Below are 23411 nucleotides of genomic sequence, written 5' to 3'. Positions count from 1 at the left end.
AAAAATTAGGTAGTAAAGCTCGGTATTTTTTGAACTAACAAGATTTCTGTCAGGTTGTTTTATGCCTAATTCATTTGGTTGAAAACTATAATCAGCATTTTGAGTAAGCACACCGCATACTTCATAACATTCAGAAGGGTTGAACCGTCTATAATCGACACCATCTGGCAGAGGGAAAAGGAGCTGCTCTTTTGGAGGCTGTTGTCCCAGTGAAGCAGCAAGTCAATTTGCATTATCCTCCACTTTTCGTATTTTCTCATAGCCTTTGGCATAGTTGTTTGTGTCTTGCAATATTTCTCCCAAAAGATTCATTAGATTAAAATGAGATTCCGTAATTTAAAGCTGTTGCGAGGTGCTCTTCAACAGGATCATCTGGGTCTAAAAAGTATATTCTGCGATATCAAAATCACCTCCAGTGGCTTGTAATGGGTATGCCGCTAAATTGGGTTTGTGATAAATATTTCTAGTCATTTTAAAGCTAAAAAAATTGCAACTATTGATGGTTTGATCTTCGCTTACGTTGGATGAAGCTAGAGCAAAACTTGGGTTAAAGTTTCTGGTTCGTTTGCGGAGTTCCTTATAAAGGAAATGACGTTATAAAAAAGGCAAACCAATTCATTTGGAAAATGTGGTAGTGGCAATGCCAATCTTCAAATGAACTACTTTTGTTTGCTACTCTTTCCTCGGGAAAATTGAAGACACCACAGTGAATACAAGCAATATTGAAGAGTCCAATGGTTTATATGTAACATATTTATATGCGAAGTGGTAACACTTCGCAATCACTTAAAGTGGTAACACTTGAATTTCACTAGTCTATTGTTCCTTCAGCAACAAACTATGCCTAAACAAATTAAATAAATCGTGGTGATTTTTTACCCAAAATAACGATCTTAATCCTCGTTAACACCAGTCTTAGCTAGTAGTGAAATTTACCAGCCAAGAATATGTTCGGATAGTAGTACTATGTTGTAGTTAGAATATAATTCTGTTGTGCTAACTTAATAACTTAATATGTGGTAATTTATACTTTTCTTATTCTACAATGTTTCTGGTTGTTACTATCGTATAAATACTTTATTTACAATACTCTTACTCCTCGATAAATAATACGCCATCATTACCTACGACCTACCAGGTTTTTTTCTAGAAATTCTGATTTCAATTACACAAATAATAATTACTAATCAAGTAATAAAAACTGAGGAGTACCTATTCATTTGCTAAAAATAGAAAATTGTAGACTTGAAACCTAGCTCAGATGTATATTGCCTTCAATACCACCGTTTAAAGTATATAGTAAACCACCGTTTAAGTCTTAGAAAAAAGATAAATATTTCAGTAAATTTAAAGTTTGACAGACATTTGCATTGATTTTATTTAATAAACTTGCTCCTGCCAATTACATTTTAAAAAATTAATCAACGGTATGAAGTTCATAGCTCTAAACTTATCGAGGCTTAAAGTTCACCGTTTAGAAATGCTTAAGCGAATTGATGATTCTCACCTTTTTAATGTCTGATCACCCTTTAGCCTCTCCAGTTCTCTCCTAAGCCTCTCTCTGTCTGCCATTTTCAATCGATCGCCCTCAACTTTCCTGAGTTCTTCTTCAAGAGTTCTTCTTCTAACTTCAGACATTATGTTGTCAGCCTATAAAAAATAAAGGTAAAGCTTACAAAATAAGTATATAAAGTTTTTATAAGTTTTTAAAAAATATTAATAAACTTTAATAAATAATTAATAAGTTATTATTTAATAAATTTTAATTAATAAGTTTAATAAATAAAATTCTTATATTAATAAATTTTAATTCTTATTTTAATAAATAAGTTGTTAAAGACAAATATACTTTGTCTTATAAAATAGGTTATATATAAAATAGCTCAGCTAGGAGTAATGCCACCGTCCCAGGCGTAAAAGATATATTTATGTTTTGTCCTTAAGTTTTACCCTCATCGGAAATGCCAAAGTGCCTCTCAATATTCTAACCAAGTCCCAGTTTTATCTTACTTAATGCATGTAAAAAAAATATATACATATATATAAAACGATATACCTTAAGTGAAAGTACTCATTGACAAAATAATGGTGTCTTGAAGAGTGTTTTTTAAGATTAATTGGGAAGTCTAAGGCCCAATCGGCCTGGAAAAGTTGTTAAGATAATCCACCCAGAAAAAAATCTACCAGTAAAACAATATCTATTGTTGCATGCAGAAGGATTGAATGCACCTAACCCTTCTTGTTGACAATGAATTAAAAAGCATAAAATATACCCCCAGTAGGCTTTCAACACTTTGTCAGATTTGCAAATATGTATTTATTTCAGATTAATTAAAAAAAAACTTCCCTAAAAAAAGTTTCCCGAAGAAAAGTAGAGCTATATCAATATCCTCAACCCAGCATAAATGAATCACTAAGACAAAATAAACCACAAAAAGAAAACTAAACACCAAAATAATGAAGACAACGAAAAAGAACTAATAGAATACTTTTAAGTTTTAATATATAATGATATTAATTCAAGGAAATCGCAGTAGTTCAAGATGTTATTGTGCTGAATTTTGTTATCAATGTTTTAAATCTAAAAACAAATTATAATATATTCGGTTTTCAATAATGTACAAATTACGCATTAGGCTATAGAACTTTTATAGTTTGGAAGGGGAAAAGGGTAGTAGCCAAACTCCTGTTTGTTGTAATTTTGTTTGGTTTCAGTTTGACTTGTTAAATTTTACTTGTTTTCAGATTTATTTATTCATCTGCATAAGTGTCTGTTGTCTTTATGTATGTTACAGTCATTTATTTTAATTTCTGTTTGTTTTGGAATTTTATTTATTATAATTTCTATTATAATTACTGATCTTTTTGAGTTTAAATATTACTATGACTGTATTTCTGTTGTCCTCGAGTTTAATATCACTCAACACTTTTCTCTGAAAAACTTCTTTTTAGGGATTTTTTTCAATTAATTTTCGTTCTTTGTACTACTAAAGTTTTGTTACTGGTCAAAATAATGAATAATTTCTACAGTTTTTTGCGTCTTCGGCTCAAGAATTAAAATTTCCAATTTTTATTTGTTAGTTCTAATCAATGGCTTTTCATTAAACAGTTCGTGGTAACGAACAGCTTGTAAGGAGCGACCCGACTCAGAAGTAACATAAACTCTTAAAAAACGGAATTGCGATACCAGTTGACACATCAAGATAATCGGATTCTTATGATGATTTTAAATATATAAGCTTCATCAAGCTTACTTCTACCCAACAAAAGTTACGAGCTTGAGGAAATTTGCCTTCTTTTCAAAAAAGGGGGAAATACCTCCTAAAACCATAGAATCTTAATGAATATAACACCAAGTTTCAAGCTCCTATCTGCATTTACATAAAAAAAAAATAGTTTTTTTAACTGAAAGTAAGGAGCGACATTAAAACTTAAGACGAACAGAAATTACTCCGTATATGAAACGGGTAGTCCCCTCCGCAATCCTTCGCTCTTTATGCTAAAGCTTTTAATTGTTTTAAACAGCAGAATTGTGGCAAAGAGTCAAACTTTAGCGTAAAGAGCGAGGGATTGCGGAGGGGACAACCCATTTCATATACGGAGTAATTTCTGTTCGTTTTAAGTTTTAATGTCGCTTCTTACTTTCAGTTACAAAACTAGTTTTTTTTATGTCATTCCTGAACGTTTTTGAATTAATGCATGTTTGATTTTGGCTCTCCACACATAAATTATTAAAATGAAATTTGCATATTAATTACTTTTTTAATTAAATTAATTAATAAATTAATAAATTAATAAATTAATTAATTAATTAATTAATTAAATGGCTTTCTCTTAGTTTTGATCAGACGATTTTGAAAAATAGGGGATGGGGAAGGAGGCCTATTTGCCATGCAATGTTTCGGTTACATAAAAAGGCAACTATAAATTTTATTTTTTAACGAATTTTTTTATTAGTAAAAAATATACGTAACTTAAGAATTAACTTACGTAACAAACTTTTATATTCTTTAATTTTTATTATGTATATGAGGGGGGTTTGTACCCTCGTTAATACCTCGTTCTTTACACTAAATCGTAAGTAAGTTTTGTCCCAATTATTTAAGAATGACCCCTGAATCAGAAAGGCCGTAGATAGTATGAAATTACTATTTCAACTATGAAATAGTTGAAATTGCTAAAAATACTATAGCATAAAGAGCGAGGTATTTATCTCCTCCTAAATACCTCGCTCTTTATGCTAAAGTATTTTTAGAACCCCTCATATGCCTAATAATCTCTGTTCGTTTAAGTTTCAATGCTACTCTTTACTTTCAATAGAAAAAACTTTTTCATGTTTATTTTTTCATTGTTTTTTTTATAGTAATTTTAGAAAATCCTGCGCCCTTTTCACTGAATTTCTGTTCCCCCATAACATATTTCTCCGAGGAAAGATCCTTCCACATAGCCCCCTCCCCTCGAACCCACCCCCAAAGCCAAAAAAATCCCCTGAAAATGACTGTACACTTCCCAATAACCATTATTATATGTAAACACTGGTCGAAGTTTGTAACTTGCAGCCCCTCCCCCAGGGACTGTGAGGGAGTAAGTCATTCCCAAAGACATAGTTATTATGGTTTTTGACTATGCGGAACAAAATGGCTCAAAATTTTGATCTGTTGACTTTGGAGAAAATATTAGCGTGGGAGTGGTCTAGGTGTCCTCCAATTTTTTTGGTCACTTAAAAAGGGCACTAGAACTTTTCATTTCCGTTAGAATGAGCCCTCTTGCGACATTCTAGGACCACTTGGTCGATACGATGACCCTTGGAAAAAAAACAACAAAAAAAAAAACAAATAAACACGCACCCGTGATTTGTCTTCTGGCAAAAAATAAGAAATTCCACATTTTTATAGATAGGAGCTTGAAAATTTTTCTATAGGGCTCTCTGATACGCCGAATGCGATGGTGTGATTTTCGTTAATATTCTGTAACTTTTAGGGGGTGTTTTCCCCTATTTTCTAAAATAAGGCGAATTTTTTCAGGCTCGTAACTTTTGATGACAAAGACTAAATTTGATAAAACTTATATATTTAAAATCAGCATGAAAATCTGATTCTTTTGATGTGTATTTTAGCATCAAAATTCCGTTTTTTAGAGTTTCGTTTACTATTGAGCCGGGTCGCTCCTTACTACAGTTCGTTACCACGAACTGTTTGAAACTGTGAATTTTGTATTTTTTTCCAGATGAAAGTCAAGGGAAAGAATTACGTGAAAGAATCTTTCAGTGAAGGTATTTTTCATGGGGGAAGGACATTTTCCACGAAGGGAATGCCAGATTTCCCAGTATTGTTTAAAAAACGAACACAAATTAAACAAAAAAATACAAGTTCTTTTTAAGTAAGAGTAAGAAGCAATATTAAAACTTAAAACGAACAGAAATTCTAAAGTTTTTCTAGTACTTTCAAAAGAGCCATTTATTCAAATTAAGCGGTCTTTGTTATTCAGACATTCTTAAAGAATTGGAACTAAAATTGAACTTTAGCGTGAAGAGCGAGGTATTGATGGAGGGTTGGACCCTCTCATATACGTAATAATTTCTGTTCGTTTTAATTTTTATTGTTGCTCTTAATTCCAATTGAAAAAACTTGTTTCTTATCTAATTTGTTTCAAAATCACTTGAATATTCCTTGAAAGTTTCATCTAGATGCCATTAGCTGTTCCTGAGATACTGCAAATGTGCCTTTCATGGGATGCTACACTTACCATCTTTTGATCGAGTTCAACATCCCCCCCCCAGAATTCTGTGAAATTTTTGACTAATACTGTTAACTCTTCCTTTGATAGTAGATGCACCATTTCAACAAGCAGGATGTTCATAGTATCTTTTGATCTAGTTCAACAGCCCCTGAAGTCTCAACTAAATTGCATGAGTCAATTTTGAAATATTAAACATATGCCCTTTTTGCATACGGGAGGCACATTTGTATAGTCGTATTTTGAACCAGTTCAATGCCCTCCTCAATTTTTTTTTCAAAATTGTATTTTAATGCCCTTACCTATTCCTAAGACATTGCAGGCACGCAGTTCTGACAAGCAGAATGAATACGGCGTGTGTTCAATGAGTTCAAAGTCCGAATCGATATTCTTTCAAATGTTCCAATTAAGAATCTTATCGTTTCTGGTATATTGCAGATACACCAATTAACAACAGGGATGCACATGATGTCTTCAATTTCAACATCCCTTCAACATCTCTGAATCTTTCAACTTGATACTCTTTCCTAACTCTTTTTGAAATATTTAAGAAATGCCGTTATAAAGGGCATGCGAGGAAGACTTGTAGCCCTCCGACCACTTTTGGACATCCTTCTCAACATGCCTAAACTTAATACTCTTAGCAGTTCTTGATAACCTTTTTTTCAACATTGGTTTTGTTCAACATCCCCCTAAACATTCGCTAAAAGTAGTCACGGGTAGGTGTAGCAGTAGTTGCAGGTGGTCAGAGTCACAGTCATAAGTTGTCGCAGTCGAAAGTTTCACAGAACAGTTGCAATCACTTGCCTTTTCAGCTGCAGTAGTAGTAGTAAAAGTTGTAGTGGTCGCAAAAGTTTCAAGTTAATACTACTACCCATTCCTAAGATATTGCGGGTATGTCCTTTTGATAGCTTGGATGCACATACAGTCTTTTGACTTAGTTTAACATGCCCCTCAACATTCCCTGAAGTTTCACCTTAACAATCAAAAACACCCACAATCAAACAGTCCCCCTTTTTCTAAAGGTATTTCCCGCATGTACACAGGGGAAAACTCTTAAATTTACAATGCTTGTCCTTGGGGTTGTGGGTGGCATTACATCCCGAAAGGCATAGTCACTAGACCTTTTGACTATTTTGCACAAAAAAACTTATTAAAATGTCGATTAGTATTGAGTGGAGGGCATCTAGAAAAGGTAAAAGGGGACTGATGCCCTCCGATTACTTTTAACATTCCCCTCAACAAACTCTAAAAGTTTCAACTTTATACCCTCAAGCGGTCTTTGGATATTGCTGACACACCCTTTTGACAACTAGCATGCATATAATCTATTTTGACTGTATTCAGCCTCCCTATCAACATCTATGGTGAGTTACGTAATCATCATGGCCACAGTTATTTGGCACTTAGAATAATTTGAACAATATGGCTATTTCATGATTTCATTGAATTTCTTAGAGGGAGGACAGTTAAAAAGAGCATAGGAGGGGACTGTCAGCCCTCCACCACTTTCACCATCTCCCTCCGCATGTCCTGAAAATCTCAACTTAATTGCTTTAGCCGTTCTTGAGATATTGCAGACCCTTCTTTTTGATACATTGGATTTGCACAGTGCCTTTTGATTTTGTTTAACATACCCCATAGTCTTAAAGTTAGAACTTATTACCCTTGTCGTTTCTTAGATATTGGTGATATTCCCTTTAAACCACCTGCTATCAGATAGTATGTTTTGCTTAAAGTTTTACCTTATTACCATAAGCTTATTTGGAGACCAAGAATCAAACATGCCCTCGTTTCCCAATAAAAACTTAAATATTAAAACAGGTAACCTGCTTTATTTGAAACCCTTGTCCTTGAGCTGGTGAGTGGTGGCCTTGAGCCTAGAGCCATAATTATTTGATATTTGGATTATTTTGGACAAAATGGCTATCTCAAAATTTTGATCGAATACATTTGGAGAAATAAGGGCATGAGATGGAGGGTGGGTGCCTCCAGTTGCTTTTAACCCTTGAAAACGGCACTAAGAATTTTTATTTCCAATTGAATGAATCCCTTCTGAAGTTTATGCGACTACCCATTCCATGCAAAGTACTTTTGGGAAATAAATAATAACGATGAATAATAACACATTGTAGCTTTATGGTTCTTTACTATAGGTAACGCTAGAGAGTTGTCTGTTATAAGGTCGGGCAACTACAGTGTTGAGGACAATCACAGTATCTCAAAAATTTGTCTTAACGTTCAAAAAATAATAATAATAATAGTAAAAAAAAAAAACTTACTTCAGAAGCGGCACCAGAATTTACATGGTTTGCTACAGAGGTCGTTGGATCAACCAGATGCCTCAGATCTGGGGGCAGGATTGCAGCTATTGATTCTTTGAAACTGTCTTTAGTGGAACACAGGAAATTTTCTTTATTATCTCCCTGGAAACCACTGCTACTGACAAGATTAGCTCCTAGAAAAGTCACGTATAATTATTACAGTTCTATTACAGAAGTTTCTACAAAGAGAGGTCGTGAATTAGGAAATATATTGGAACATATAATTTATCTATATGACTTCATTGTACTTTCTAAGAAAGTTATCCGGAATTCAAAATTACACCTGAATTAAGCTGTAATAAAATTTGCACGAAGACAAAGAATATTTTGCTTGCTTGATACTTTCTTATGGTTATTAATTTGTGTGACAACTATCTAAATCTTAATGGATCAATGATTTTTGATAAATTGGTGGCCTTCTTTGTGGATGAACAGGGCTATAGACAGGATAAAAATAGAAATAAATGCCAAAAAACAAAGTAATAGCTTAAAAAAAAAATACATACTTCCCGACTAGGGAAAAATGACTGGATGACCAGCTATGAATCATTAGGTTAAATGTCTCTATGTCATTTGTGTTTCAATTATAGAATTAAGGAAGATGTGGATATTTAGGGAATATTTGGATGCACTCAAGTAAAGTGGAGTGATCGAGGTAGCGTTATTTGCTTTAAAGTTGACATCACATGGAAATTTTGTAGGAATAGTACTTATTGATTAGTGAATTTAAATCAAATTTTCGTAAAATTTAAATTCATGCTTCGCAAGATATTGTTTATTTATTATGTCTTCTTTTTTTTGTTTTATGGTAAAAAGATGGATTAAGTATTAAGAAATATTCTTTTGGAAAAATTTATGTTCACTCGTATTCCTAGAGCATATCATTTTCGGCAGCGTTTCTACAAATGAATCAAGAAATTCTTGGACCTTTAAACATTCAACGTTTGAAATGATTTTATAGCTTGTGTGTTGATTCAAATACAGCATAAAAATCAAGATTATGATCAAGATTATCTTTATCTACACTTCAATATCCGGCCTTCATGATTTTATAGGAGTTGAAACAGTTGTGCCATACAGAACCTTGCAAAATCCTAGACGCTAGCAATAGTTTAAACATTTGTGACGCTGTATTTTAGTAAACACCCCAGATAGAACTATAGCCGATCTCTGTCCATAAATTAAGAGTTTACTCTATTTATAATACCATGCTGGCTTGATTAAACCAAATATTCTTTAAAATTCAATCAAAATTTATTAAGTATGCCAATATCAATTCAATAGATTTTCCAGAATCCATCAACCTATAAATGTTCGAGTGATCAATAGGCCACAACTCTTATGTGACCATAGATATTCCTGAAAACAAGTCCTTGCGATGGATGACCATAGAGGGCGAAATGCATCAAAGCATTGGCAACATGAAAATCCGTAGAGGTTGTAGCAGTAGACCAAGAAATGCATCCAGGCGCACACATCGTAACGATTAAAAGCACCTCCTCGCCTATTCAAGGCTCAATGGGAGATTATTGTCCCTGCACAAAATCAGAAGAACGATTGGAGACTCCTTATTGATTCCCTTGGTGCCTTTGAAGGCGTAGGTGGAACTAAGTTCTAAGGCTTTCATTGATATGAATAAGTAAATAAATGTCCGGTTTCATAGAATTAGCGTCTGATTATTTATACTAATATTCAGTTAGTATAAAAACATTAGCTTTTTCTAGCAAAGTTTTTTTTTTTGCCGAAACTTTTTTTGAACTCAATCAAAATGTAAGTTTCCAAACTAGGGTTTAAACCCTAGCACTTAGCTCTTTTAGATTCATCTATATTAGAATCTGAACGATACCCCTTATCAAAAACATCTCTGGCTTTACTGATCCTTACAAATCGCTAAAATCAGTCTTGTCTTTTATTTTGTCTAAATCTCGACACGAAATACAAGAAACTACTAGTGGAAAGGTTAAACTGGAAAGTTTAAAATTGTCAATTTGTACTGGTGAATACAATTCGTTCTAGAGTAAAATTCTACAATCCATCTTTCTGTTCTCTTTAGTTAGACGAAGTAAAATCATTAGACCTTCCATAAAATGTCCCTTCACTATTTTTTAACTTATTAATTTGTAATTTCTGAGACTTTCTCTGTTTCGACGTTTTAAAAAAGCATTAACTGTTTACTTGGCTTGCTCATCATTTAATGAAGAACACCAACCATATTTACTAAAACAGTCAATCACTTAAAAATATTTGACTATTTTTTATCTTTTTAAAAAATTGCATATCCAATAAATCTGCTTGCCGATTTTCATTATTAAAATGTGCATGAGGTCATCGTTTTTTAAAAGTGTGATATGACATAAACCAAGAAATCTGTTTTTCCTTTTAGTCATTCGTTCCTTTTGGTTACTAAATAAAAAAAAGTTTTTTTTTTTACTGAAAGTAAGGAGCGACATTAAAACTTAAAACGAACAGAAATTACTTAGTATATGAAAGGGGCTGCTTCCTCATCAACGCCCCGCTCTTTACGCTAAAGTTTGACTCTTTCTCTCAACTCTTCCATTTAAAACAGTAAAAATCTTTAATTAAAGGAGCCCTCCAAAAGGCTCCATGGCCTGTAGCGTAGAGAAAAACATTATAGTCATATCATTCAAGATCCATAATACAAATAAGGGAAACAAGCACGGAGAGGAAAAAAAATAACAAAAAAGAGGAAACAGTGCGAATATATGTATGCAATAGTATGCGAATAGTTTTATCAAACCTCCTTTTTTACTTGTTCTTAACTCAGGGTTGTAATAATTCCGAAAACAAGAGGAGAGTTGACCTTGAAGATATTTATGGATAAAAATTGCACAAGATAGGAAATACTGTGGACGGATCCTAAGGAGAGATTTTGTTGACCCACTATTCGTACCTGAAACTACCTGACGGGCCTTTTCATGAAGAAGAGAAAGCGGTTTTAATAGGGATGGGAAACTAATCATCCAACCGATAGACCAGTAATTTATGTACGTGTGTATGAGAAAATTATAAAGAATCTTTAAAAATACAACCAGGAAAAATATACCTTAGGTTACGTATCCTACCTAAGTTTCTTGACACTTTTAATCGGAGAAGGATAATATGGTTCTTAAATAAAAGATTCTCATCGACAAGGACTCCAAGAAACTTAAAAAACCTATTTTGTGATCTAGAAATAATACCTTTAGAATTTGGAATAATATTCAAGCCAGGAAATTGCAAGCCAATTCTGGAAAAAAAAAAATTGAGACTTGGAAACATTTATAGCGAAAAAATTTGCTTCAAACCACTCATCCATCAGCATTTGAAGCTTTATTACTAAATTATTTTGTTTTCGTTTGGCAAAAACAAGCCTACTATCATCAGCGAGTGCAAATAAATCAACATTGTGTTTAATATATTGAATTAGGATACTGCAACGTATCTGGGTGACATATATTGCAATAAATTACCTTGAAGCAACTCTTATAGCCCAGTATGAGTCATTGGCCTATACAATGTAAACCAAAGGACCACTTGTGGAATTCTAAAGTCTACTTTGGCCTTAATATCAGACCCTGGATCAAAAGAAATAAACCAGCCATGAAGATAAGATTGTAACCATTCTAACGCTTCTCCCCGAACACCAAAATGCGATAACTTTGTATGAAGAATATCATGGGACAAACTGTCAAAAGCTTTTCTCACATCCAAAAAAAATTGCCGCGGGTGTTTTCTTCAAGTCTATTTCATTATTCACAAAATTGAAGAGGCCAATACAAGCCTTTTCAGTAGAATGCTTTGGACGAAACCCAAACTGTTGCTCATGAAAAAATTTCTTCACCGCAAAAAATTTCTTCACCGCTAATTTGAAGGATCACTTTTGCTACCACCTCTGTGGATGACGATCATACGCGCGGACTCAAGTGCCTGAGAGAAAACTCCACGTTCAAACAACCTATTAATTAATTTTGTTAGTAGAGTCACTAACACTGGCAGAATATACTTGACTGCTCGAGTGGGTACTAAATCAGGTCCTGAAGAAGATGATCCTTTTAGCTTAGATACTATCCGAGAAACCTCTGTTTCAGTTTCGTGTTCAAGCACAAAAGATTTGTGTCAAAAAGGACCCAGATATTTAGTAAAATCACTATTAGATCTTCATTCAGATACAGAGTTTGTGTCAAGTGCCTGAGAGAAAACTCCACGTTCAAACAATCTATTAATTTATTTTGATAGTAGAGCCACTATCACTGGCAGAATATACTTGACTGCTTGAGTGGGTACTAAATCAGGTCCTGAAGAAGATGATCTTTTTAGCTTAGATACTATCCGAGAAATCTCTGTTTCAGTTACGTGTTCAAGCACAAAAGATTTGTGTCAAGAAGGACCCAGATATTTAGTAAAATCACTATTAGATCTTCATTCAGATACAGAATTTGTGTCAAGTGCCTGAGAGAAAACTCCACGTTTAAACAACCTGTTAATTAATTTTGTTAGTAGAGTCACTATCACTGGCAGAATATACTTGACTGCTCGAGTGGGTACTAAATCAGGTCCTGAAGAAGATGATCCTTTTAGCTTAGATACTATCTCGAGAAACCTCTGTTTCAGTTACGTGTTCAAGCACAAAAGATTTGTGTCAAGAAGGACCCAGATATTTAGTAAAATCACTATTAGATCTTCATTCAGATCAGGCTTAACAACGAAACTTATAATCACTTATGTTTTTTTACATCTTTCCTGCACTATGATAATTTTTTATCGTAATAATCTGTTTTAATCTTACATGTTGCTGACTTAAATACATTTCTATACTCTTTAAAACGATGATGTCGCTCAGGTGCAAGAGGATTCTTGTAAACTTTCCAAAGATACGATTTTCGTTTAGAACACTTTACTAATCTAGGACTCATCCACGGACACAAAGGGGCTGCCCTCATGGAATTATTTTTCTTCTGGTCACATAGACATACCTCAACGGAAGTATCCATGATTACTCCATTAAAATTTTTCAAACACATCGTTTATATGTATATTAAAATCATCCACCGATTCCCATCATACTCCCGATAGTTTCAACCTAAGCTTTGAGAGCTGCTCTTCCTTAGTGAGAAAATGCTGACTTGAACAAATGATTTAGAAGGAAGGGTATTCAACATATCAAATTTAGAGCGTACAGGAAATGGTCTGATATATCCGAAATAAACACAGGGCTGTTTTGAGAAAAAAGAAAGGAAAATTTGTTATCAGTTAAAGTGGCGGACGGCTCAGTGATACATGTTGGGATCAAAATAGAAGGCAACAAACCAAAAGAAGTCACAGTAGATACAAAATAAATTGACTTTGATGAATTTTATCCATTAGATTAATATTAAAAGCACCCATAAATATAATATCAAAATTCAGACTATGAACTTTTTCCAACCCAGTCGTAAGAATATCAAGAGAACTAAAGGGTCCATTAAGGGGGTGATAAACCTCTGCAAATGGAATAGTTTTCTGGTTAATTAACAATTCAATACAAAGTGACTCAACTACTCCTTCAAAATTATCCGAAAGATCTTTACAAACCGAATATATACAACCATTAGCAATGTAATAAGCAAAACCTCCTTAGACGCTTTGACCTATTTAACCGTTCAATCGTATAACGTGGGATAGTCAACCAGTGATATCAACCAGTGATTATCACTTAAAATGTTTCACACAATGCAGTAACATTAGGGAATGAATCCGACTCACAAAAAGGGAATTTAAATTCACCAATAGACGAAAAAAGGCCTTGAATATTCAACTGTGTAACCGAGAGCTTACCGACCCCAACTTGGTTTTCAAACAATCTACTTTTATATTTAGTCTCATTTTTACCAACAACCTCTAAATAATCGTCTTGCCACATAATCCCACTTCCCTCATTCAATACCTCTTCTAACTCTAACGGTTCTTTTTCCAAAAGCTCAAGACGACCCAGGACAGAAAAACCACCAGAATGATTAGACACATATAATGCATTATTAGAAGTCAGTCTAACTAGATGCTCATTTTTGTCTTCATACGCAATGATAGCTTGGAGATAATTGGGGATTCAGTATTAGGTTTAGGTGATGCCAACAAATTTTCAAGGAAAAACATAAGAAAGAAGACATGAACAATAAAAAGCGAATAGCATGAAAATTGACAAGAAAATATAATAAGTAAAGACAAATAAAATGAAACCAAACGAGAAAGAAAAATGTTAGAAAAAAGGTAATTCTTTTTACTAGAAAAAAAACAACCAGTGAATAATGAATTAAAAGATCATAAACATGTGCAATAGACCTGATTTTTCATGCAGAACGGTCTCCAGGCAACTAAAAGAGAATCTAGCTGCAATCTGACCGTACATTTTGCACGCTAGCTTCAATGACTCGGTGTTCAGAATATGACCCATCAAATAGTTCGTGGTAACGAACTGTAGTAAGGAGCGACCCGGCTCAATAGTAACCAAAACTCTAAAAAATGAGTTTAATCTTACCCATCAAAAGTTACGAGCCTGAGAAAATTTACCTTATTTTAGAAAATAGGGGAAAACAGCCCCTAAAAATCATAGAATCTTAACGAAAATCACACCATCAGATTCAGCGTATCAGAGCCTGAGAAAATTTGCCTCATTTTAGAAAATAGGGTTAAACACCCCCTAAAAGTCATACGATCCTGACGAAAATCACACTATCAGATTCAGCGTATCAGAGAACCTTATTGTAGAAGTTTCAAGCCCCTATCTACAAAAATGTGGAATTTCGCATTTTTTGCCAGAAGACAAATCACGGATGCGTGTTTATTCGTTTTTTTCCCCCAGGGGTGACCGTATTTTCCCCCCACGCTAATTTTTTTCCCAAAGTCACCGGATCAAAATTTTGAAATAGCCATTTTGTTCAGCATAGTCGACAATCATAATAACTATGTCTTTGGGATGACTTACTCCTCCACAGTTCCCGGGGGAGGGGCTGTAAGTTACGAACTTAGACCAGTGTTTACATACAGTAATGGTTATTTGGAAGTGTACAGACGTTTTTCAGAAGAATTATTTTGGTTTGGGGGGGTTGAGGGGAGAGGGCTATGTGGGAGGATCTTTCTTTGGAGGACTATGTCATGGGGGCAGAGAAATTGAATGAAGGGGGCGCAGGGTTTTCTAGAATTATTATAAAAAAATGAAAAAATAAATACGAAAAAGTTTTTTCAACTGAAAGTAAGGAGCAGCATTAAAACTTAAAACAAACAGAGATTATCACGCATATGAGGGGTTCATCTCCACCTAAATACCTCACTCTTTACGCTAAAGTATTTTTAGTCATTTCAATTATTTATTTTACGGCCTTTCTGGTTCAGGGGTCATTCTTAAAGAGTTGGGACAAAATTTAAGCTTTAGTGTAAAGAGTGAGGTATTAGTGAGGGGACTAACCCCCTCATTTACATAATAAAAATGTAAGAATATAAAAGTTTGTTACGTAAGTTAATTCTTAAGTTACGTATATTTTTTACTAATAAAAACGTTCGTTAAAAATTAAAAGTTGTAGTTGCCTTTTTAAGTAACCAAAAAATTTGAGGGCAACTAGGCCTCCTTCTCCACCCCTTATTTCTCAAAATCTTCGATCAAAACTCATAGAAAGCCATTTAGCCAAAAAAAGAATTAATATGCAAATTTCATTTTAAGAATTTATGTGTGGAGAGCCAAATCACTTTTAACTGATGTACCGTAAGGGGCAACTATTCTGTCACAGAAGATTTATTTACCAAACAAGTAGTTAACATTAATTGAGCAATATTCTTCAATTATTATTTTTCATTTAGGTGATGTCTCATTACATATTAAATCAAAAATTTGCTTTCATAGCTTTTTATTAGTTTGCACACCAGCTATTTCATATTTTGGTCTATTTATGTTAGAAATCTATAATAGTTTCTAAATTTAGGGCATAAAACGGCTTGAAAAGGTGAATTTTTAGGTGGATATATTAAAAGCTAAACTTGAAATTCTTACCAAATAAATTTGGTTAACACTAAGAGGCCGAGTAAGATGAAATTTTTTTTATTTATGTGAATATAAAAACCAAGAAGAAATTTAAGCGTTAATTAATGGGACTTTCAATGTGATGATTAGGTGGGAAATATTGCCCAGTAAAGGTAAACCGTAGTAATTATTTAAAGGTACTTCAGTAGGAGCGTTAGATGAGCACAGGAGTAATTATAATTAAATAAAAAGCTTCAAGTAAGAAATATCAGCAGAAGGACTGGGGTATTAGCTTCTAGATGATCAACTGTTTGCAAGAGTCCCGGGAAAAGTAAAAGATGTAGCAGCAAATTTTTCTTTGTAAGGACTAAAGACAGATATAGAGGCTTTTGGGAGGAGGGGGTGGTGACAATATTTGGGAACAAAATTATACCTCTCTACCCCTTCAAACACTTATCCAACTAACTGGGTTCTTAAACAGAGTTGCTACTTCGTTTGTTTTTTTTTGGCGAAAGAAAAATATGCTTGCTGCATATTTACGCGTGATTTCATCCTTTCCTGTCTTCTAGTATGTTAAATTCTTTGTATAAAGATGTATTACAGATTAAATTTGATTTGGGTACATTCTATCGATGCCTGTGTAACTTTAAAGTCCATAAAACCACAAAATCTTAAAAATCAAGCCGCTAAATAAACCTACATTTAAGTCCCTTGTATACTACGTAATTTATCTTTACCAATTAGCTGACAAACTCACCGTGAAGGAGTCCAAGGGCTGACCCAGGTCTTTGAACTGTTTCTGCAGCCAATCGTTTCAAATTTGTTTCAGAAGTTGGGCGAACTAAACCAGGATATGATGATTCACCTGATGTGCGCTCAAAAACTAGACCATCAAACGATCCTTGACGAACTGTAGAGAAATTCCTAAAAAAAAAACTTCAAATCGAATCAAAGGAAATATAAACAGGAATTTAGTTTTAAGGCCTGGCTTAGACAAGCATAATAGGCAAGGTGGGGGAGCGAGAACAATGATTAGCTAGCAAAACGTTTTCAAAAGAGTGTTAGTGCAAATGAGAAGTACCATATTCACTACTGCTGATTTCCGCTATTAGGCATTGACCAACTGTATATTAATGTGCACTATGCATTTAATTCTCATATTGTGCAATTTTTTATTTAAATAAAATCAAGAAAAATATATAGATTTACATATGTAAATTCTGATTATCATTTACACAAAAATATTGATTTTTACTCTTTTTTCCTAATACCCAGGAGCCTGAATTTATTTAAAACCCTGACAACTCTCCAGCCCTACTCATAAGCAAACATATGCTGACAGTTCAAGAAGGAGTCAAAATCCTGTTTGGGCTTAGATCATCTAGAGCAGGGCTTCTTAAATGTAATTCCTGTAATTCCTGACCCCATTTATGATTGCGAGTTTCTTAACGACCCCAACAAATACAAAAGAAAAATAAATTAATATTTTTTGATGATGTATTTATTAAGTAACAATACACACATGCATATGAAAATATATGAATTTAGAATTTGTAAAATTGAAAATCTAAAATTGAAATTAAAAATCTTATTAAAATATTAAAAATCTAAAATTCAAATTTGCACAAAATGTTATAGAAATGTTTTTATTATAGTTTCAAAAAAAAGTGGATTCTGACCGTCTTAGTTCTCTCGAATATATCCACGTAGTTGCGTGGTAAATATTAAATTTAAGTTTACGTTAAAAATTTAAGGAGATGGATGTGCCTGTTTTTTATTGCATAACAACTCAAATCTTGGTGTAATGTTTGAAACTGTTGGACGTAAGACCTCTTCAACATTTTGTATCGCTGAACGATATTGGGATTTAAAGTGTTTTAAAGCTGAGAAAGTAACTTCACATAAATATGTGGTGTTGAATGGCAGAAGTACATTTAACGCCATATCAGCAATTTTGGGAAATTCAGTTCTAGTTCCAATCCAGAATTCAGTCAAGGGCTTTTTTTTAATTGTAGTTTTAAGTTTGAGTCACACGAAATCTCAGCAAATTCCTCTTGAGCTTTAAGTGGCATATGATCAATCTCACTTAAGTCAATCCAAAACGGCTTTTGAGTTCAAACTAGTTTTTGTAAATCAGTATTTAATACAAAATATGTCCGAAACTGTATTTCTAGCGCTTTTAAGTGATCTACAATAGTTTTTGCAATAAAAGTTTTACGATGAATTTCCGAAATTACAAAATTGTCGACACTGGAAAACATTTCGAACGAATTTTTTTCGACCCTACTTTTCCAAATGCTGATCTTTTTAATAAAACTTTCAATTTTATCGTTTAAAGTAAATATATCGCAATTTTTTCCTTGAAGAGACAAGTTAAGAAAGTATAACTTTGCAAAAATATATGACAAATAACACAGCTTGGATAGCCACAAGTCATTTAAAAAAAAGCAGCAAATTCACATTTTCGTTCAGTTAAAAATATTTCGATTCGTCCTTTAATAACAATAATCTTTTTAAACTTTGACCTCTTGACAACCATCCTACTTCTGCATGTAATAACAAAGTTATGTAGTTGGAATCCATATTCTTACAGAGATTTGAAAATAAGCGACTGTTAAGGGCATGACTCTTAATAAAATTTGTTACCTTAACAGCATCCTGAAGCACATCGTTCAATTCTGGTGCTATCAATCAATTAAGAAGCACCCGAAGGATTTTTACATGCCGGGACTGTAAGGTCCCGTCAGTCACGAAAGGGTTAAACTGACTAATTCGGAATAGCATGCACTTCGTTCACTATCATACAATGGCTTGATGAAAATAACACGAAATGTTTATATAGTTTCTTCGAAATAACACTTAGAAATTTTGTTGATAATATTTATTAGGATTATTTTCAGTTTTAAGAGAATGACAAAATAAATCTACATTCTTTATAAATATCTATGACATCTTCTGATTCATAGTAAATTTATACAAGATATTATAATGATCGGAATAGAAATGCTGGTATAGACAGTCTTTCCAAACTAGAAGATTTTATGATATATTTATCTACGATGATTGTTATTTTTCTTTATAACAATAATTTTACAAGTTAAAAAAACATTTTTTGTTAAATTGTATTTTTATCACTCGCGACCCCATAATTTTGCTACGCAACCCCAAATGGGGTCGTGACCATAGTTTAAGAAGCCCTGATCTAGAGGATGCTCTTCTAAGTTAGATGTTAAATCGCGAACCACTTCTCCTATTACAAAAAAAGAGGAGGAAGGAAGTAAAAATAGTCTTTTTTTGTGAAATCCAAATGACATCCAAATTTACTGAAGGTACATGTAGAGTAGATTGTAAAAACATTAGGTTTCCTATTAAAGAAAAAATACTCATTGATTTCCCGAACAATAAAATAAGAGACTTTCCAGATCTATTTTATGTCTAAGGGTCCCAACAATAACAAAAAAAAAGGAGCCGCCAGTGGCCTTCATAAATTTTCGTGGAGAATCCGGCAAATGTAAAAGAAAATAATAAACAAAAGAAAAAATACTACCATTTTGAAAGCGTTTGAAAGCATTTAAGTTCATTACTTCTAAGAATATTAAAGTTTGTTATTTCTTAAGTTGCCTCAGGTTCGCTTCAAATTACTTCAAATGAGGTTGCAAATGCTTTTCGAAGTGTGTCTAAAATTTGCCGCTCCATACTACTGAAAACTCTGAAATGACTGCATAAAATCAATACGTGAGTCTCTGAATTCACCTGTCAGTTTTTCAACTCTTACACGACTTTTCTGCCTCCCTGTTTGGCAGCGTTCATTTGCTATTTCCTTTACGCTGTAGTTATTTCTTTTTCCGTGTTTTTATGCTTGTTATAGTTTTTTGCATATAGTGTATTTGTGGATTATTGTGTTTTCTCGTTACATGACTTTTGCTAAAATAAAAATAGATTGACTGATTGTACATATTTTCAATAAGTACAATACAAAATTGTCATACCTTGTCTTATCTTGAGCCGTTGGTGTGCGGTTTTGTCGTCGGGACGTCGGTAACGGCGCCGCATCTTGTCCAGCTGGAAGTATTGGTAATTTGCGACGCAGTCGGAGAGAGGCTTGTGAGTCTGTCTCTGACAACGTATCTGGTGAGTCAGTGACGTTTCTTCCTAGAAATTAAATAAAAAAAAAAAAAGTTTTTTCAACTAAAAGTAAGGAGCGACATTAAAACTTAAAACGAACAGAAATTACTTCGTATATGAAAGGGGCTGCTTCCTCGTCAACGCCCCGCTCTTTCCGCTAAGGTTTGACTCTTTCTCTCAACTCTTCTTTTGCAAAAACTTTAGCGTAAAGAGCGGGGCGTTGACGAGGAAGCAGCCCCTTTCACATACGAAGTAATTTCTGTTCGTTTTAACAGTTCGTTACCACGAACTATTTGATTTGACGAATAATATGAGGTACTCAGTGCAGACTAAGTGACAGTAGTAATGAACGCTGTTAGTCGTTATAGATACCTGGTGTAAGTTATATGTTGGTCACAGACACCCTGCTGTGGTATGTGGTTGTGGTACTGTTCAAGTTGGTTCATAAAGTGATTTCAATGCGTCCTTTGAATCCATTTGAAAGACTCATTCAAGTCTAATCTCATTGTCTTTGTTCTTGATAATAATTTATTTTAAATAGATTTTTTTTTCTCTTTTCCGAAAAAAAAGCAGTTTTAGTTTTAAACTAAAAGTTTAAAAGCAAGTTAGTATGAGCCAATATCTTTGTATGGGTTGCCCTATTGTATTCAAATTTGTTGTAAAATTTCAAACGAGTAATGATTGAATGAGTAGTAATATCTCTGTTTTACTTAAGAATTAGGCTCTATTACGGACCGTAAGCATGCAATACGGTTCATGGATGGTCAGAAAAGTTTATTTGAGTTTTTTTAATCTCTTATTGCTTATGAAGTAATCATTAGCTAATAAAAAGGAATATGAAATTACCACAAGAACTAACAATCAAGGTTACTTCTCTACAAAGTTATCTGAAAATTAAAGCATTTGTCAAATACGCAACAAGATTGAAAACTCTTTTTTTTATGTCATAGGGTATCAAAAGGTTTTGGGTACCACAAAGGTGTATGGTTTGTAGAATTTATGCATCCGGAAAAAATTGCTACATATTCTTACAGGAGAGCCAAAGAAGAACTATAGAAAACAACACAAGAGGCAGACTGAATTCTTGACCTTTTTTTCCTGCATCAACCCGCAGTCACACAGCGCTCGCAAGATCCAACGGTTCATGATTAATTTCAATGAAATACATTCAAACATCCATCGCACGGTCGAGACTTAACACCAAGTGACATCCATTTTTCCCTGAACTGAGTAAGTAGCTTGGGAGGAAGCCGTTCCAAACTGACGAAGAGCTAAATAAGTCTTCCAAAACTTAAATAACAGATCAGGGAGGTAGAAAATTTTCTCAAAAATTCAGAAGTTTGACAATTATCCTAGTCTTCAAGAAATTGCATTCAAGCATTGTGTAGCATCTACAGAAGAACCTAGCTTATATGCATCGCTGCAAAACTCTAAACCAAAATGCAAAAATTAATAACCGAAACCCCAAAACAGGACCAAATTAGGCAGCATTATTACCGACAATGGGTACAACAGCTAGCATTTATTCCTTCACTAAATCATAAAGCACAGAGAAAAGTGCCGAAAAGGGACTGCCACACTGTTCATTGAATGTGTCACTGCCTCCACCCGGCGCGACGGAAAATAAAAAGTTCTGGCTGAAAATTAAGTATCAAAAAAGTTAATTCAGCTCATTCAGGTTGACAACCTCCTTAATAGAGCCTGAACCCAAGCTAAAGGAGAGACATTTTCGCTAATTTTTATTTTATCATGGAGTCAGGCTAGTGCTACTCTTTTCTCTGTCCTTTTTAACTTTGTAATTGACTGTATCCTAAAAAGGGCAATGGAGTGTTTCTGTAGTGATGAGGTCAGCCCGTTTGTCTCCATAGCTGGCTTAGTTTACACTGAAACATCGATTTTCTTACAGGAACACGCTTAAAGGCCCAGTCCTTGCTGATTGAACTAGCTGATGTCTCAGCAGAGATGGCCTAAATAGTGGTTCATCCAAGACTAAAATCTTTATTCACCAGAAAACAACTATCATGTTTTAAGCTTCCTTTATTGAAGTGGTGAGCGAATTTAAATACCTCCTTTGACTGTTGAGCTTAAAGGATTATACTCTTCTAGATTCTTAAAAAGGTAATGGAATACTTCCATATTCCGTATTATTCTTTATTCCTCTGCAGCCAATTTGGGTTTACTGCAGGAAACTGGCATTGTTCTATGGCTCTTAAGAAAGATACAGACACAAGGATGGATTGACGAATGTATCATTATACTTCGAAAAACTACGTATATTTCTTGTCTGGGGCTAAGAAAAAAAAATGATTTCTATTTGTTCCTGAGCTGTAACCTACAGACTGTGAGTTTTTAATGGTTATACCGGAAAGAACTATCTGAAGCAATTTTTCAAAGCTTACGTCCTTCTGAACAATCTTTCTAATTTCAATTAGTAAGCTCCGTCCTTTCTTGCAGTGAATGCAAGCAGACAGGTTTCAGTTTCAAGAAGTAGATACTCTGATTACAATAACTCTAAAAGTCTAGATAGAATGCATATGAAATGTCCAATTGCTCCCTGGCCCCTATTGCCAAAATATGTGTTCTTTTGAAGAAAAATATTTAATTGTTTAAATGTAAAAAACGAGGATTTTTCCAATATTCCAAAAGCGCTACCATGAATTGTTGAAACTTCAACAGTACTTCCTCTTAAAAACGGGATGCAAAAGGCACCGAACACCCCCACCTGCCCGACACCCAACGCTCCCCTCTCCGTGTAAGCTGTTTCTGTGTAATCATTTGGCCCCCTGATTAAAGTGTTCATTCTAAGACGGCTCCAAAAGTGCTACCATCTAATGTAACATATCAAACTAAAGAACGTCCAATAGTATTTATCTGTAAATATGGAGTTAAAAAGTAGACATGTTGTCCTCCAGCACTCAACCCTTCCTTGCAAGTTGCTTGACACAAAAGTAGGCATTATAACCCTTGTCTCAGGTACAGTCATGCAACAATTTCTACTCTGAGGAATTAGGGCATAAAGTAGGCTCGTTTGAGGAGTAGGGTCTATCTACTCCTCCAGCAATCAGTTTAGAAACTTAGATTTAGAAACTTAGAATTTTAGAATTAGAACTTAGTAAACAACAAAAAAGAGCTTGTCAAAACATGACATATAAACTTGTTTCAAATATATTGGACTTGAAACAAGTTTCCCAACAAGTTTCTAACCAGAACAAGTTTCCGTGTCAAGTCTCCTAACT

At 33.9% G+C, this 23411-nt stretch overlaps 1 protein-coding gene across 1 annotated transcript in view; it reads right to left on the bottom strand.

Annotated features, from left to right (window-relative positions):
- The window catches only part of LOC136035416 (uncharacterized), a gene marked incomplete at its 3' end in the record, with an annotated part of 248773 nt that overhangs the window by 30438 nt on the left and 194924 nt on the right, over nt 1-23411 (bottom strand). Inside the window, 4 exon segments of the mRNA XM_065717209.1 lie at nt 1508-1650; nt 8019-8194; nt 16808-16974; nt 20040-20202. Of these exon segments, the coding sequence (XP_065573281.1) occupies nt 1508-1650; nt 8019-8194; nt 16808-16974; nt 20040-20202 (649 nt within the window).

The sequence above is a fragment of the Artemia franciscana genome, chromosome 14, assembly GCF_032884065.1.
Source record: "Artemia franciscana chromosome 14, ASM3288406v1, whole genome shotgun sequence".
Classification (NCBI taxonomy): domain Eukaryota; kingdom Metazoa; phylum Arthropoda; class Branchiopoda; order Anostraca; family Artemiidae; genus Artemia; species Artemia franciscana.
This window is presented reverse-complemented; position numbering and strand designations above follow the sequence as displayed.